Consider the following 19595-nt stretch of genomic DNA (forward strand, 5'->3'; position numbering starts at 1 on the left):
GCATGTCTGCTAGTGCTACATTTTCAAACTGTTTACCTCAGAAAACCCCAGGCTTTTAGTTTATGTTTATTTAACCACAAGCAATTCATTCTGAAAATAGGGCTTCAAATTTTGCTAAGGCCTTATGAAATATGAGTCTTATTTCTCCCCATGCTTTCAGCCCATGCAGATAGACAAAGGGATGCCACTGTCAGGATGTAACAGGGATATATTCCACATGTTACAAGCGATATACAGCAAAATCCTCCAAAATATGCATTGCTATTAACAAAAGTTGAGGGTGCAGCCCCATCCTCCCAAGCCCTCCCACCTCAGTTTTTATCTGAAATCTGTGCTTCACTGGACGTTATTGTTTAGAATATTCCTTTGCACTAAAGAAGAGACAGTTCTGTATTTTTCTACACAAATATAGAGGCTGCAAAAATAAAAATTGCTGTGATGTCTCCTTGTAAATGTAGCCTACGAAAAATTGTTTCTGGACAAACAGCAACAGCAGCAAGGTAAGAACACCTATCATCTCCTTCGGCCCCTTCACTTATTGATGGCTGAACTTCAAAGCCTACTTTTGGACTATTTAAAATGCTAATATGATTAATAACAGGGAATTACTTTTTTACACCAAACTACACAAGGAAATTAAATTAAAAAAAACCCTATGCTAATGCACTGTAAAGGTTGCAGTTACAAATCACAGATCTGTTCATGGATATTTCATGAGCAGAAAAAAGGCTAAATTTGTCAGATAAATTATTCATTGTGAATTATTTGCTCAGCTCTATACTTTGCATGCATACTGTATTTATAAATTTAACAGGGATTCTGGTGGTACCTCGGAAAGAAGCACAGTGCAAATTCTGCACATTCCGCTGCAGTTTCCAATTTGTCTCACCGTATGTGTTCTGCGGGCGAAATTCAACCCTCCCACACAATAGCTGGTTACCGAGGCTTTCCACGCTGTTATGAAACCCACCCCCCCGCTCTCCTCCCGAAAGCAGGCTGGACTAGCAGCCACTGCTGCCTTCCCTCTCCTAGGGTGGGTGAGAAAGCCACCCAGTCTGGGCAAAGAAAGGGGTACCAGCGACTTTGTAAAAAGGCGTGAGGCTAAACGTGCTGCCGGGGCTTGTCTGCGGCACTGGCAAGCGGCTACGTGAGGTGGCTACGCGAGGCGGCGGGAGCGGGACGGAGGTGTGCGAGGCCGGCCTGGCTGGCTGCTCTCCTCGCCCCACAGCCTCCCCGAAAGGTGTGCGAACACCTCGCTTGGCGGCAAAGCACCCCCCAGCTACTGCTTGTTTTAGCTCATGCCAACCTTGGTCTTCAGTACATTCTACGAAAAAAGGCACTGTGTTAAGTCCTCTTGATTCTGATGAAGCAAAATGAGAGATCTGATGTTAAGATGGCCGAGAAAACTTGAAAACCGTCACCGCATAACGCAGGGTCTCCTCCAGCGAAGGACTCCGGAGGCAGGAGGAAAAATCTCTCTGAACGAAAACGCCAACATGAGCATTAAATGACAAAACAAACAAACAAACAATCAAACAAACAAACAGTTTTTGTCACGCACCAGGTCAAATCTCTTAAATATCTTAAGAGAAAACAAGTAGAACAGTATCGGTATTGCTGTACAGGTGAAAATTAAAATATGCTGTAACATATAATTGTACACGATTGGGAAGAGCAGAATTTTTAATGAAGGGCAGACAGCGCTTTTAGGGCCAGCTAAACATTTTTTGCTGTAGCAGGGATGCAGAGCCAAAGCAGGGAGATGATTTGGCAGTATATTGACTGCACGCTTTTATCCTTTCGGCTGCTTAAGTTCTAGCAGAAGTAACTTGAACAGGACTACAGTTTAATACACTAAGGCTTACACAGAAGGTATTATTTTCTCTTTGACAGGGTCCAGTGCTATTTTTACACTGTTTGATAGAGAGCTGCTGTTAGGCCTCGGGGAAGGAATAGCGATTCTTTAAGTAGGGTTTGCCTAACAGCAGCTTCCTCCCTCCTGCCACTTCAACCACCTTCTCCGATATAGGAAACGCCTGGCTCCCCTTTTCCTTTAAAAAATACATGTCGTTAACTATCTCTTCAGTAATCCGCCTAAGAAACCCTGGCTTGTTTGTGCGGGACGCCTAACTATGACACCAGCCGCTCTGTTTGTTAGTCCCTTCCTCCCCACTCCAGTGCCCAGCCTCCCTGCCTCCTCAATCACATGTGTTGTTTCTCATTTAAATGAACAGTTGGATTCTTTTATTTCTTACAAGTGCTGGATTCGCCTTATCGCCCTCATTCCTTTGGGGGTTGCCAATTGGTTTTATCCACGGATGTATCATTTCTCATGCTTCCCTTTTTTCTTACAAAGAGAAAGAACCACTTCGTCAACAAGCCTCTCTGGAGTGGAAGATTAAAAACCTAGACATCACCTACCTTGCAGCGCTACTCCCAACTGGGTTGTGTAAAACTCAATTAAACTTGTCCCCATTGAATACTGCATTACAGTACATTAAACAGAAAATTCTTCAAGCGTGATGACAAAGCTTGAAACCTTGCCTCAAAGCTGTTCCTTGTAGCTTTCTTTAACATTTCAGTCTTTATGGTGCAAGTCTCCCGTTGACACAACTTTAGTCCAGCTATGAAAAATCACAGAGCCCCACAGGGATTAAAAAGGAAAGAGGAGGAGGAAAAAAAAGAAAGAAAGAAAGAAAAAAAAAGAAAACCCTGTCAAAGCTGGTCTTGGCACCTTCCTTAGTGCATCTATTGAAACTATATCGCCAACAGACTAGAACCTGTGAAGTATTAGAGACACCTATGAACAATCTGACAATTTAGAATAACACTATGTTCACTCCATTTGGTTGCCTTTATGCATTTTCTTTTCTCCAAGAGAAACAGGTATTCACAACCTCCCCCAATTAAAAAATTTACATAAAGCCTTAAGGTTGGACCAAAATATGAATTAAGGAAGGGTACAATTCTAGGGGGAAAAAAAAAAAAAAAAAAGATGTCAAGCCAAGAATTACAACCTCCTCTCAAATCCAAGTCAGTGCTTTCTGAGGAAGTATGAATTAAGATCCAAATACAGAGCTGTACCTCACTGTGATGTAAATGAAATACCAAAAACTTGCTGCTAATATTTCAAGTATTAGTTTCTTGCCTTTATGAAACAATGATGACAAGTTTGCCTCAAATTTGTTTCTACCTGAGCTCACACTACTTCTCCAACTAATGACTGGAAAGATTTCAAATTCTAAGAAACTCAAGAATGAGTTGTCCATGGGATAAGTAAGTATTTTGTATTAAAATCTACCAAAGGAAGAGTTATGTATGCTGAAAAAGGAAAAAAAAGAGGGCATCAAATACATTCAGAAAAATTCCCACTTTTCTTACATAAACCTAATGAGATATAGCCATGTTACACGTCAGCACCTCCAAGCATATACAAGAGTTATCAAAAGCCTGACTGAGTAGTTACATTTCAACAATCCATCAGTATACTTCCAAATACTTTATTCTCTTGACTCTTTATAGTGATAGATGTAAAGAGACACGCCAAGTATCCAAATCTTTCCTAAATAATAAGGCTTGAGATGTTTGCTTCTTACCTCCTGCCTTAAAAGCAAGCATACTGTTACTGCACATGTTACAAAGCATTTTAAAAACACTTCCACTCATGAAAAATTTTCCTGCATTTCAGCCACAAATGCTGTAAATCATGCATTCACTATTTGGGCTGCTCAGACGTGAAGAGTACTGTGTAATTCTTTCTCCTTCTTGTGTACTATTACTTCAGTTTATACAAAATATTCTTAGTAGATAATATAAAAAGATTTTGAAGATGCCATATGATATGCATGCTATTGCTCTGCAAAGCTTATTTATTAGTCCAACTATGTGTAGTTAAGTGCTAGATTATCACAGATAGACCACTATATAAGCTCTGAAAAAGAGAGAATGATGCATCCCGTTTTCAAAAGGGAACAAAGGCAAATGTAATTAAGCAACCCACATATTATCAAAATGGTGGGACTCAATTACTTTCGGCAGTTCCTTTTCATCTCCTGAACTCTACGTTAAGTCCTGCGTGGCTTCTCTCCGGTGTTTCAATTTGCCAAAGAGCCCTGCTGGTAATGCAGTATTTAGGATCTACAATGAAGAGATGACAGGGGACTTCTAAGTCCCTGCTGATGACTTACCCTGTCTAGTGACAATTTTTTTCCATCTCTGGGGAGCAGAGTTCAGTATCATTGGGTAGTTAGAATCATGGTATGTTATACATGCTAGAAAGGACTACTCAGAGACTCAGTTCATCCTTTTTTGGACATTTCCTCTATGCACTTGAATCTCTGCAGAGCAGGAAAATGAGGAAAGAAATGAGAACAATGAATGAGGAAAATTATGGGATAGCTCTTTACTCCATTGCACCAGTTTTGTACCAGTAGACACCAATGAAGATAACTGACTGTGATGAAAAAAAAAAAGACAATGCACCAACCAAATGCTATACACTGAAAAGATTTTAAATATCCCAAAACATTAACGGCTGTTTCCTGTGTTAAGGATATAGTCTAACTGGTTCAGTGCTATTGAAAAAGTCCGTTTTCCATAGAAACAACAGTTATGTCAGGATAAAGCAAAATAATATAGTAACCGTACAAGATTATTGAGTTTAAAACTCTTAAGTTGTCTCTAACAATATCAAAGAAAAGTGAGATTGTTTCCTGAGTAAAACTGAATTTTCCTCAGAGCAGAGTTATTTCTTTTTTGTGTCCTCCATTTACAGTACTATTCTACAAAACTCTTTAGCTTAACAAATATTAACCCATTTTCATCAGAGATGCTATATGAAAATAAATAATTGGAAAAGGAATAGCGTACATTTTTTTATTGTGCTCAGCTGGGCATATGTGCCTACTAGCTAATTTTGGGGGGCTACAGCTAATGAATTCATTGCAGTATGAATCACAGGAAACCTTCTACCAGGATCTGACAAGTTGTTACTACGTAAAAGTGACACTGTTTGATAAATCAGGTGTTTGATTTGTGGCATACAGCTAAAATCTGATCAGGCCCTTTCCAAAACACAGAATTAGATTCAGATTTACTGTTAAAAACTGCAGGCTGTTTCTTTTTCGCCAGTAGCCAACTATTAGTAATAGTGGCTGGAGTCTGCCAACTGCAAATGCAAATTGACCCAACTTTTCTCCAGAAAGAAAGAAGGTAAAGAAACTAAGTAAAAATAAAGAATGCTCTTGCATATTAATGGTAGACCGTCAGGCTAATGTGCTCAAAGGAAACCTCAGCTAATCAGCTCCTATTGATTCCTCTATAACACTAACGTCCCAGAGACAACACAAGGGATGTGATACAGCCATACAATACAATACTGACACACAAAAATAGCAGTCCTGAGCTTAAGAATTTCCTTCAATATCTTCAGCTTAAGGACCAACTCTTAGATCTCCCATGTACCAGTTTATCAGCCAAAAAGAATCCCGTTTCAAGAAAATGCTCTTGTTAAGGAAAGTACGTCTCAATGGGTGCTTTTGGAGACTTCTCTGACTCAGGAACTGAACTCTCTCTGTACAATTAGACCTTTGAGTATTCAGCTATTCACGTGTTTAGACTTTGCAATAATTAGCAGCACACAACAAAACTCCAAGTGCTAACATTAGGATCATGCTTCACTTTGCTGAATATGTACATATGTTCTTAAAGAGAAGAAGGTCATATATCAGCTCATCACTTTTTTGGAATCTTCTAGCTGAATAAATTAAAGGATTTTTTTTAGGTGTAATTGATCTGAAATTAATTTTTTCTGCTTAATGTCACTGAGGAGCATTTTTATAAAGGAGAGGAATGGTGTTTTGGAAAGAACAGTTTTTATGACGCTGCGGATCGTTTTTTAAATGTGTCAAAAAAATTCAAGTTGCTCAATGTCCAAAATTAATCCATGTGTTATGTTATGTCCTAGATTATAAAAACAAGATCAAACCAAAGAAACAGAATGCAGAATGTTGCTCCTTTTACATACATTTCTCTAGGACAAAATGAAGACAAAATAAATAACGAATTATAGGAAGTGTATCAGAAAGACAGAGCAGTGCCACACTTATATAAAGCTGATGATCATATTGTGGTAAGCCAGAAAATTGTCATGTTTCACGTGTTACAGTGCAGTGGATGTAATTGAGAAATAGCTTGCGTGTACAAAACCAGCATTCTCTCCTTCACTCACTGCAAAGCTTATGACGTTTAGGGATTTACATAGAAAGTACATAGGAAGAGAAAGAACTGTATTTAAAGAGTCGATCTCAGCAGATCTTCTGAGAGAGTGCAAAGGGCCAAAAGTGGCTTCTATGAAAGCAACAAAACCAGTTCGTTCTTTAAACCATTATTAAAATTTCAATTTTCCCCCTAACTTAGCTAGTTAAACCCAAATAACATACATAATACTTTGCATCACAAACCAGCTTTCTTAGTAAATTGCTCCTGGACCACTGGTCCACGAAAGACTCTCAGGATGGGGTTCTGAATGTATAGCCAATGCTTGTTTAGCCCTAATTAATTTCTACTTTAGGAGGGAATAGAAGATAAAAGTCTTGAAGTCATACTTCAGGCTACACTTTCCACCAAAGTAAGCCACTGAAAAATATCATTGTTTGTGATTTTATACTTCATTTGCTCCAACGATAAATATAATTTAATTGAACCTTAATCATAAAACTGGCTTAGCCTTAGCAATCTGTCAGTCTTATTTTAAATTTTCATTTAACTGTAACTTGAAAATGCATTTAAACCTCACATAATTTAAATCCATTAAAATGCACATGCAGCCACCATAAAAGTGAGCCTGTTCACATTTAAAATAACAGTTTATTAATAGAAGATGCACAGTGATCACTTGATGCCACCCCTCTCATTTCCTAGTGTAAAACAGTTCCCTTTCATCTCAAACTTTAAGTTCAGTCGCCCATCTTATAATATCAGCAAACAGTTTGGCTGGCCAAAGTCACCGTTGTCTCCCCTACGTCTCACATGCTTCTGGTCGTACGTACCTGAATGTTTGTTTCAGCTAACAGACCAACCACAATACTTTGTCTTAGTTTCTGAGTTGAAGGTTAGGGCATATCAGTCACTTCCTGTTAATCCACTGATCCTTGGCTTTCTCAAAAATGTCTTTCGTTTGTTCAGATCTTGAACAATTTGTACACTGTCCTTACTGTTCAATATGCTTCTACCACAGTATTTTTATATATTCAACTGTAAAAGCAAATTTTCAATTTGTGTGTGTTTCTACATCACTACTGTTACAAACAAGAAATCTCCATTCACCAAAATATTATAGAGCCCAGTATGTATTAACTGACTGTGCGCTTCTATTTTTTTAAACAAGAAGTTACAATGGTTACTAAATCCATCTGATTAAGTCTGAATAGACCTCTTTTCTAGTGTTTCTAACACAATCTAACTTTTCAATATTCTTTTTACATTGGTTTGCACTCCCTAAAAAGTCTGTTTTTCCCTGTGTCATCTTCTACTTTCACCACTTTATTGCAAAACTAGCATTCTTCTGTAATTTATAAAGCTAATACTAGCACTTTTCCCAAGCCTTAACAATGTTAGGACTTAGTCTTTCTATCTTATAAAGATATAAAGTCTTTCTATTTTTTCCAAATAATATTTCCTCCCAATGATTATTAACCTGTGATAGTATAATTGTTCAGAATAGCTGGAGTTGCCTATGCAGAAGTTGACACTGCAGCTATAGAAAGAGATTTCAGAACCTTCTGTGCCTTGAGTGAAACACTACCTGAGGCCTGAGGGGTTTTTTTATATATAATATGCATGTATGCATGTATATATGCCTGTATACTATGATATTATCATAGGAAATTATCTTACAGGCAATTTCTGCTCCAGCAACAAACCTTGATTCTGTATGCCACCAACCGATTCGGTCATATGCATCATCACTCAGTTACAGAACACCTCTACTAAATCTGCTTCAACATAGCAACTAGCTTCAAATATCACAATTCGGGCACACTCTAGCATAGATTTCTGTTTGTCAGCATCACACTGCCCCACATGCTCTGACGGACTGAAACTGAAACAAGAAAGAAAAAATGAAATCTGAAACAGTTTTTTTTTTTTTCTCTTCTTTTTTTAACACCAAAACAAATCACGTTTTAAGAAAGCTTCTAAGTACTTTCCGTGTCTGCAGTAATAGGGGTTCATTCCTTAGATACTAAACACACATCGAAGCAGGTTGCAGCTTGTCCATACTTTCTTCAGTTCTCTTCAGAGAAGACTAGAACAGTGGGAAGGCTGAGGGATGCCCCAGCACTGGTGAGGAGAAGGGCAGCTGCAGGCAGTGGGAGCATCCTGCCTCCTTTGCAAGGGGGACTGCAAGGAGGGACTCCTGTATTTTGCGCCACGCTGGAGTTCCTTCTCTAACCTCCACTCTCCCTCCTCCCCATATCACTATACACACTTCATAACCTGCCAAAAAAACCAGGGTGCAACTGCCATTGCATTAGGAAAAATGGATGTGGTCCCCAGTGCTGGCCTCAGCGCGACGGTGGCCTCTGTCTACAGTAGGGAGCAGTGCTGGAATGCCGTGGGAGGACAGAAATGCTGACATTGATCTTTGGATCAGAGAGTACACAGATTGATCCCCAGGATCAATAGAGAGGTCAGGATTCAGTCACACATGATCTCTAGCTACAGCTCTTAAGTAATTTCTGGAAGACAATGGAGGGAGATGTATGGATGGATGTGACCGAGGGTTGCATCTTGATCCCAATTTCTGTTTAAGGAAACCTACACACCAGAAGAGCTTTTTTCAATTGCTTTCAGTTCTGAATACATTTTCCTGAGCATAAAAATATCTCAGTGTCCTTGGTATTGCAAGAGGAGCTATCCATTTCTTTTAACATACACATTGTTTTTATACTTCTCTAATTTCAAGAAGTCTCTTTAAGCTCCTAAATTAACAATGATGACAAAAATGAGCACAGATTGCTTTTAAAAGTAACACAGATTCTAAGTATCATCAATAAATAAATGAGGCAGGATCCAAAATATGGCTAGGGAATTTGAGAGGAGAGAACTGCTGGCTGTGCCATTGCCTGTGTAAGCAAGCACAGCAATCACCTGCTGGAGTCTCCAGAGTAACAAGAATAGGAGCTTAGGGACCTAAGAATAAATCACTGGCTTGCAGGTCAATTAAGCAGCCAACAGACACTTGAATTCCACCCCTTGTGCCATAATAACGGCCTTGCTTGTAAGCAGCTAGAGTCAAAACACATCCAACATGATTTTAACATTGTGTTCCAGGCAGTCCAGCTCTACAGCCCACTTGGACATCATGCCTGCACATCACACAGGTTTTCCTGGGAGCTTGGCACCTTCAATGCTACGAAAGAGTCCCCTGAATTATTACCATCAGGCTTAATCCATTTAGAGGTAAGGGGCACAGAAATCTCACACTGCACTGTAAGTTATACACAGAACCACCTCGAATGGGGGACGAATATATTTCTACATATTTTAGCTTTTGCTTTTATATGCCACACCATTCGTTTGCCTTGTATTACAAATACACAGTAGGAGTATTTGATAGGAATCACCGTAAAACAGGCTGCAGATGAATCCAGCCGTGTTTCCTCCCATACAGACATTTTATACTCAGCACCAATGGAGCTGCCTGAAAAGAAGGACCAAGGTTTGATTTTAGGCTTCTAGGTCATGGTTTCACCTTGACAACAGCTCTTTCATTTCAAGCAGTAACATTGCCAGGATCCCTAAGGTGTTTTCATTTTTGTCAAGAAGTGTAGAAAAAAGAAAAAAAAATAGTATGAAAAAATGATAAATCTTAATTCACAAGCTGCAGGACTATCTCTGTGTCTCCAGCACAAAACTTCAAATCCAATCCAGGACCTGGATGTGTATTAGAAGGCTGCAGATTTAAACCTTGTCCACCATGATCAAACTGGATTTATGGAGCATCATAACTCTCCAGACACCATCCAGCAGCTTATTAATTTAATAGACTTCTGTCCATTCCATGATGTTCCTGCCCTGACAGTCTCTCAAGATAAGGCGAAAGCCTTTTGACAGGACAGAGTGCATATATATTTTCTTCTGTTTTCTTGTGGATGGGGTTGTCGACAACTTGAAATGTGTGGCTCAGCAAATTTGGGGGCTTTTTTTCTTCCTTCTTGCTTTGCAGGGAAGATGACAGAGGTAACGCTACCATAAGCCACAGGGGTCACAAGGTTTACTGCAGTCCTCAATTTTTATTTGGTGTAATGGATGGAAAAAAAATAATTTAATTAAGAAGAAAATAAAACACATTTAGCATCTATGTCATATCCTGAAAATAATGACAACATTTTTCTTAAAATGATTTTTAAATGACTGATTCTACTGCAATTGACTTAGAAAAATGAGGGACAAATACATATCTTGAAAAATAAAATCTCTGCATGATGTTTGCATATATTTTTGCCAGTGGTCTGAATGGCTGAAGCAATGTTTCTTTTCACATGGTCCCAGTGTGAAGTACATACTGGGCTTCTTTTCCATCCTGAACATGTTCTCATAGGTGAGTGTTAGACTCAGTTCTAAGTATAATTCTGTGCAAATCATGTCAGTATTCTGTTTATTTCCTTGCCTCCTCAAATGAAAAAGAATTCCAACTTCAAACTATGAAATAAACTACACAATAAGTGACAAAAAGAACACAAGAAAAAACCCCAAACCAACGTACATATGAGAACAACCTAAAAATACCGCTTGGCTGCTATGTAAATGAAATGCACTAATAATGAACAACTACAGGCTTAGAATTTAGAGGGCATGTAATAATTCACTGTATGCTATTATATGCATATTATACTAATTCCATAAAGATGCATTAAATAATGTTTTTCTTGTAGATAATTAAGACCATATACAAGGCCCTGACCTCTAAACTCCCTAAAGCAGATAATCCCCCATTGGATCTATTTGCATAGGTAAAAAATAAAAATAAGGGAAAAGTACAATCCTGCTTTGTGAGTTCTTTGAAGCTGAATTGTGTCTGAATTAAGTCCACAACACTGTGTCTGCCATCAGCAAGCAATAAGTATCACTAGTCACGGGGACAAAATATTTTCTCCTTCTGTGGCCAGCGAGTAAAGTAGCAGGACTAATGTGCAACAGTTTCGTTTGCAACAGTATCATTAGGCATCCTGCCTTCTCAATATCCCTGCAAAACCAAACGTGAATCATGCCATCTACCTGCCTACCAATCATGTCTTTATATCTGTATCCATGACACTTTCTTCCAATGACTGTGAATGTATATTGCCCTTGTACAGATACTATTTTATGTAAGCATTATACACATAATCATGCTTCTCTTGAGAAATATTTTGCAATTTTTCAGTGTTATGGAAAAAACGTAAAATAAGCTCTTCCACAGACCTTTGATATTAGTATAAGCGTCACATGCATTTTGTTAAAAACTCAGATTTTTTTGTCAGTGGGTACAAAGAAAGAACAAAAACCTGTAGCACCACCAAGGGCTTCAGCACATTGTTTAGCTAATGGAGGCATCCAGCCGGACAGCAGATACTGCCGTTTTCTGACTGTCCACATGGAACAGACTAAGTAAATTCACTCGATTTGCTTGTAATAGTATGTGGAAAGAAGCCCCTTGCAACCTAAAATATATGCCCCAAGTTAACCTTTGGCCTATTAAACAACTTGTTCTCTGACCCAAAACAATATATATTCTAATGCAGCAGTATTTAAACTCCTTATGATGTTTGACCTGTATCTCATTAGGGTCTCTGATGCTATGTCTGTGGTGCAATGTACCATTACATTGCCTGAAGTTGCAGGAAAAAAAGTATTTACTGGATGAAAACTCATTAGCGGGGGAAAACATGGTATCAAGGATCTCACAGAACAATTAAGAAAAGTAATCCTCTGTCACTAAGGAAAAATTTAAGAACCCTTTTGTTGCAACAACTGACTTTTCCTATATGTTAAAAAATAAGACTATTTTAAATTAGCAAAATTAATTAAAAATTGCCCTCAATTCTTACTAGTAATTTTGTGTAACTCTTTTGCAGCATTTATATCTTCAACGCATGGCACACACATCAGCTAAAGAACTCATCCCAGTACCAGGAAAGGAAGTAAACAGTTATCTATTTACCGACTTAAAATAAGTCAGCCCCTGGGCCAGGCGGCCAGGGGAAGCCCTGGGAGAGCCGAGCACAGAGCCCTCTGCTTCCAGCCCCGACTTCTGCTCTGCCCTCTCCCGTGTGCTCCCTCTCCTCCAGTTTCTATTTATAAATTAGCTACATGACACAGTTTCAGTGTGGGCAGCTGTCATTTTAACTAATCTCATCCTGTAAATCCACCCTAGCAGGCTTGTCCTCTATTGTGATTGGAGAACAGACTTTTTTGGGCAGCTTTCAAAAGCAGCATCTGTTTGAGCAAGCACCCATCCCTTAGCTGTGCAGAGAAGCGCTCCCCCGAATTCCCCCCCCCCCCCCCCCAGCAGTTTTGTGTTCACCAAAAGAAAATGACAATTCTCGGATCTCACCCTTAGGCAACATCCTGCCTAGCCAGGATTTTCTTATAGTCTCTCAGTGGGCACTGACTGTGATTTCACTTACGGAGGGATGGAGGCTTTTTATGGCGTTCGGTATCATGTGTCCGCTCCACCGGGACAATTAACAGGGCCATCCTGTGGAATTACTTACGAAGATGTCACGCGGTGCCTGTGGAACCGCGCTGGGGCGAGGACGGGTTTTTCTCCTCCCGCATCCTCTCAGAAATAACAAAGGGCATAAACTACTCAGTGCGGCCAGGCAGAGGAGGAAATAACATCAGTAAATCACTACTGGAAATGCAAAACCAAACACTGCCTCACGCGAAATGAGATGACGGACGGCTCGAGAAGTGTGCGAGTCGCTGCCGGCTGCCGGCTCCTTTTTGGCAGCTGTACCCGACCCTATCCCGCCGCCCCGTCCACCAGCACCCGTCCCTCTCCCTCCGAAGGGCAGCCTGAGAAGCAGCCATTTTCTGATTTGGGGTTTTGCAGCAGAAGACGTGCCCCGCAGCTGCCACCCGGCCGGGCAGCGTGCTCGGTGGTACGCAACGCAACCCAACTGGCCCAGACACACGTTAAACATGTTGGTTTTCCTGCACAGAGTTATCCTGTGGTGCTCTGCAATCAATTACTGTTATACCACCATCATTAATAATTTTCTTAATGAAAATGATTCTGTTGATCTCCGTTGTATTTTAATTATCAGAGTTAAGCATAATTACACTGCAGCTCTGAGCTGGCATGTAGACTCCTTTAGGGCGCAATTTTGTTTTAACACACTGATAATGTAATTTTACATTGTGTCAGTTGTTTAGTTATTATCCAGTCGTACAATTCCGCTGTATTCCTGATAACAGATAATAACCTTAGCACCTCCTATATCCTGAAGTCATTTAAAAAGCAATATTGGAATTTCACAACTAGCTAACTTAATCGCCTTATGATTTTATAATTCCCACAGCTAAATATTTGTACAGACACCCTGTTTTAACAATGCCACTAAACATACGGTATCCATACATTTCACATAAATGGCTTAAATAATATCTAGAAAAATGTCTGTTACATGAGCATGGTTTTCAGTCTGTGCAACTGTATTTTTTACACCGTTTCTATTCTATTCAGTCATAATTCATTTTTTAAAATCTCTTACAGTCCCAGTGGAAGATTTGCAGTTAATACCCCAGCCCCCTCCTAGGTTGTGGGGGGACTCCTACCTCTGGGCTTAGAGATTTACCAAGTCTGGTGCACAACTCTGTTAGGTACGAATGCTTCTCAAGTATGCTGTGTTGAGATGAACATACAGTTCATGCATTAATACTTCCCACCATGTATCTTGCTTGAATTACTGAAACTCTGTAGCTGGTTTTTTTGGAAAGAACATATTTATAATTCCAGATAAGCTATGATTCCTAAAATCTGTCTCTAAATTTTCAGTTACTGTTTCTAGGACATCTCTTAAATTATTTAATAGACTATTTTTGCAACGTGAGAGAAGTTTGACATAAATATTAGAACAAAAAGAGCATATCTTTTAAGTTTACAGTTGTAAAAGTTTCCTTTCAAAAAAATAGAATGGGGTAATGGCACATGCCATGAGTAGCCAGCTTGCAGCCGAGCTTGTAAAAAGGGATACTAATGAACTGTTTTTCCCTTTTCTAATTTGTCCTAGTATTGGGGGAATGTAGTTATAAAAAATACAGATAGAATTAAGTGATGCTAGACTAAATAGAATTAATTTCAAATACTTAATAGTTATTTCATAGCTATTCACTCTGAATGTACTCTGATGTATGATTTTAAATAACCGGTTTCTTAATCTAACAATTTATACAGAAAATTAATTGTGGTTCCACTGTAATAGCTTAGCAATATAATCCTATATATGTACATCATATATATACACATACGTGCATGCACACACACTTTTTGTGTTTGCTTGCCTAGGGAAAATATTTTATGGAGAGTTTTGAAAGCAAATAGGGAGTTAGCTGGCCAGCTCAGATTCATTTTCAATAAGTAACTACATGCCAGACTCCTCCCTGTGATTATTGCATGTGCAATACATGGGTGAATACAGTGCCCACAGCCTTTAGTGAACTGGAAGTCAGGCTGACATTACTGTACTCTCCTGAAAGATCTGGGGAAAATTCTGCTCTCAAAGATATCATTGTAATAAGCTAAAAGGGAATATGGCAAGTGCTTCTGAGTCAGCAACTGATTGACCAGTAACATGTACTGCTAGCCAATTCTTAAACTTCTTTTCCTCTTAGAAATGTGCCAATTTACCCCACTCATCTTGGGTATAGTAGGGAAAACAGCTCCCAGGGGACCAACTCTGCTATGTGTACAATTCCACACATTTGTTCAGCTAATTGCTTTCAGGAATAACAATGTATTGCTAAGCAAACTAACAAAATTATACACAGCAACTACAACATAACATCGAATTACAACTACATGCCAGCTGACACCGATTCATTAGAAGTAATGGCACTGTAGGAGACAGAAAGCTAACACAAATCAAGGCAATGTAATCTGGAATGATGAGATACAAATTGAAGGAAGAAACATTATTCTATTTATTTATTTTACCATCTTCTATTTGACATTGTTTTGCGATCTGAGCCAATTAATCTTTCTAGCACAAAAATCCCAGCAGAGCTCAAGGCAAGTGTAGGTGCTTAATGAATGACAGAGCAGCCAACTCAAAGTGCAAAGAGATGAACAGAATGAAGTGAAGTTAAAGCATATGTACAACTTATTTCCCACAAAAGTTTAGTGAAGTAGCAGGTTCTTAACGTGTATTTATAAATTAGGGCTTAAGTTTACCCTCAACTTTAGTTCTAGTACGCATCTGCAGTAGAGATAACAGAATTCACCTTGAGCACTGTATGACTGTCTCGCAATACCTTGTTAACCGAGTGCTAAAATAACCAGCATCATCAATGAAACAAAATCGAGTACATTTGAATGAAAAGACTAAGATTCTGGGCTACACAGACTGCATGAAATTGAAGAAAGTTTTTAGTATTTGAAAAAAAAAATCATATTTTAATAGATTCAATCAGACAGATAGCACTGAAACTGTCTAATGAATTAGTTAGTGTTTGTAAAGTACTTTGAAGATGAAAAGTCTTACTAGTATATATGTGCTAAGTATTATTATAATTACAGAAAGAATGTAATACTTGATAAGACACCATCCTGTGGGAATTTGCAGAAGCTGTATTTTGGAGTGAAAATAATTTCCCATTACATTAAAAAGTTGTTGCAGAAAAGTTTGCCTGTGAGTCTTCAATACTACAAATAGCAAACTGCAGCTCTGGCTTCACAAGAAAAGCTTTACTGTTACTCAAGAGCCTTTTGCTGCAGCTTCCACTTGGGCAGCAATCAGCAAGCTGCGAAGGAAGGGCAGCTCAACCCTTTTTAGATCTGAGCCCAGTTCTCTAGTACTGCAGGTGTTTCAGGTTGCAGAATGACTGTGTTGGCATTCTGTAATTATAATAGAAAGAATTTATAAGACCCTGGTGTGCAACTCATTTTTAACATGCAAATTCCCTGTTTTCAGCGTTTCAACTTTCAAAGGCTTGTGGCAGTTTAAAAGCAATCCTCTTATAAGTGTATAAATTGCAATGATTATAGGAACAAGTTGTAATTGTTTCTAGTAAGTTTTTAGGAGTCTTTGATGTTATGATTAGTGTTTTGTATGTTAATATATTGATATGGGTGCTTATTTGCCTGGATGCTTGTATGCTGAAATGGTCACTAGGTTGCCTCAGCAAACAATCTTTGATCTCAGTAGGTCTGTTTGGTTAGAAATAAAACCTAAAAGAAATTAAACAAGAACAGTGCATGTTCTGAAGTATTCACAAAGTGCTGAGATTTGTGATTGAAACACAAGGAAGGAAAGTCATAGTTTTGCAACCTGATCTTCAGGGGGAATGCCAAAACCAGCTACACTAAATAAGTTATTCTTGTTCCATCTACTTAAGTGGTGGGTTTTTTGGTGTTTTTTTTCTAAACATACTGTAATGATACCATAATCACATTTACAGAGCTTTCACAGTGACTGACCAAACAACGTGGCGCATAGTCCATGGCACTACGGACTGAACCCAAGGCTCTTTGGGTTTGTTCAAGATGCAAGACAAAAGCCTTTGCATCTTGAACCAAAGTAGCTGTTAGATGTGGTAGATTAGTGTCATGGTTGGGGGGCCCTCGTAAGAACTCATACTGACTTGAGTAAATCTGACAATTCACATAAGACAGAAAGATGTGAAGCATCATCACATCATGCCACTACACAGAGACTGGAATGTCAGAGGTGACAACCCTGAAATCCAGTTCCAGTTATCTTCTGTTACCATGCTGACATGAAGTCTTATCGTAGTCCAATCAAGTTCGCATTCTTCTTATAAAACCAAATTTCAGTTAGTAGTCTACAATGTAATGTAACATGAAGAAATGCTATCCAGTATATCCAATAAAATGTCAGAAAGAATTCACCTATTTAAAGCATATAGATTTTACTGATGTTTCCCAAGAGGCACTAACTCTCAGAGAGAAATGGATGGTATGTCTTATGTCAGCTGACGTTCTTCTGTGTTTATAAAGCATTTAGTACACTACAGACACCATGTGGGTTTTTTATATCATTAAAAGGAAGAAAAAAAAAGTGCAAAACCAGAACATGGTAGGAAAACGGGAATGAAAACTGTTCCAACTTTAAGGGGAGACAAACTACTTCATTTTCCTGTTACGCAACAGGTATATTTTTATCTCGGTACCTTACACAAGAAAGTAGAGAAAAAAAATCGGCTTGTGTTTACCTTTGCTGTACACAATGCAGTTGTTTTTGTTGTCTTCTACTCCTTGCCAAGTCACATCCAGCAACCACTTGGGGCCAGCAGTCAGTGCCATAGGGACTGAAGCCTTTGTCTTCTGTAGGAAGGATGATAACAAACAGATGCCATTTGCTTGCCTTGATTAAGAACTTGAATAATAATAGTAATAATCATTTTATTTGCAAACAACAAAATCTCCAAACCCATAAGCCAAGGTCTTATTCCCCTGCCTCAGGATTTTTTTTTAAGAAGACACAAGCAGTAAGCTTTAGTTCTTTCATTGATTGAATGGTGAAACTATTATCAAGGATTTTTCCGAATGATATTGGATCAGATCTCCAAGATTAAGCAGATCTCTGGCGGCTGAGAATTATAAAGGGAATGCAGATGACTTTCACAGAAAAAAGCCAAGTGTTTAGAAGTGAACTTTAGCCACATTGTACTTCATTATCAATGTGATCTCACTATTTCCTGAAACAGACAGGAAAGAATTTAAAGAATTGGTATCCATTTCAAAGATCTGTCCTGGGTAACATTTGTATTATCATAGGAAATTGTTCTGAATGGATAATGGAATTTTTCCCCTTTTGCTAAGTGTTGATGTGTGATTTTACTATGTCTGAAATAATAATAATGCTAATGATTCACTGCACTTTGTCTCCAAAAAGACTATAAAAGAAATTGTATTAATAAATTAAAAGGCACAAAAGTAAAGCATGACATCCATTGCACCTGAAAGGCATGCAGGCAAGGAGATGCACATTTAACAAAACCATCTCCTGTGTATATTTCATATTCTATATTTAGAGAATTTGGTATTTGAGGAGATAAGGTAAAGGCTTCAAATTTATTAACACTTAACTCCTTCTACTAATCAAATGGCAAAACCCCTGTGGGTAATCCTGAGTTTGTCAGTACGTGGCACTGAGATGCCACTTAGACTTCTATCATTCACAGTTCTTTTTCTTTGCATCAAGCATGAAACCACAACAGAGAGTACAAAGTACAACAGTCACCATGTAACTTCTTTTTTTTTCCCGGGATATAATTCTGTCCAAGACATTCTAACCTTACCTAAGAGAATTTGATTAATTATTTTTATATTCCACCAGTAATTCTCTAGTTGGCTCCAGCTATGTTCTATTGCAATATTCTGTATGATTAAGGGAGTTAGTTAAAAAATTTTAAGATACACAAAATCATGTATTTACATGGACATTCCAGATGCGTTGGCCAGATTTATTATCTATGACTGTTCTAGAAATGTAGTGAAGTATATTAAGGTTTACCACAGAACATACTACATTCCCAAAATATGCATGAAAATATTTATTGAAAATAAGATATTTAAAATATTTTAGTTTTATAAGATTAAATTCATAATCTTATATAAGATATATTTAATATAATTTACGATATACCAATATTTTAATAATGATAGAAAAAGACACATTGAATGTTACAGTTCTTCATATTTTGGTTTTTTGATCTGTTTATTCTCTAATACTGTTTTATCAAATATAATATTTCTTGCTTAGTTTGCATTTCATATTTTGCATTTTTCATACAAATGTTTATGCATAAGTCACAGCTCTTCTGCATGCACTCCATGACATTATTCATCTTCCAGAAGTGTTGGGAAAAACAGATATAATTGAAGAGTGAAATTAGTAAAAAGGAACATAACAGCTAGCAACAATATACCTACCTAGTGTAAAAATACTGCAACCAGAGACATGCAATGTCAATTCCTAATACTGCTTTTTCTGCTGGAAGTTGCAGAAAGTGTGTTTGCTTATATGAAGTATTACAAGAGTCAACCTGTCCTGGTTTCAGCTGGGATAGAGTTAATTTTCTTCCTAGTAGCTGGTATAGTGCTGCATTTTGGATTTAGGATGAGAATAAGAAGAATGTTGATAACACACCGATGTTGTAGTTGTTGCTAAGCAGTGTTTACACAAAGTCAAGGACTCCTGAGCCATACTGTCCTGCCAGTGAGAAGGCAGGGAGGTGGGGAGCACAAGAAGTTGGGAGGGGACACAGCCAGGACAGCTGACCCAAACTGGCAAAAGGGATATTTCATACCATATCACGTCATGCTCAGTATATAAACTAGGGGGAAAGCTGGCCAGGGGCTGCTG

At 38.3% G+C, this 19595-nt stretch overlaps 1 protein-coding gene across 2 annotated transcripts in view; it reads right to left on the reverse strand.

Annotated features, from left to right (window-relative positions):
- The window catches only part of ZFPM2 (zinc finger protein, FOG family member 2), a 321899-nt gene that overhangs the window by 91093 nt on the left and 211211 nt on the right, over positions 1 to 19595 (reverse strand). For both annotated transcript variants that reach the window (XM_030012582.2, XM_030012581.2), the window contains one exon: positions 17440 to 17551. In XM_030012582.2, the coding sequence (XP_029868442.1) occupies positions 17440 to 17551 (112 nt within the window). The remainder of the gene's footprint in view (positions 1 to 17439; positions 17552 to 19595) is intronic.

The sequence above is a fragment of the Aquila chrysaetos genome, chromosome 4 (assembly GCF_900496995.4).
Source record: "Aquila chrysaetos chrysaetos chromosome 4, bAquChr1.4, whole genome shotgun sequence".
NCBI lineage: Eukaryota > Metazoa > Chordata > Aves > Accipitriformes > Accipitridae > Aquila > Aquila chrysaetos.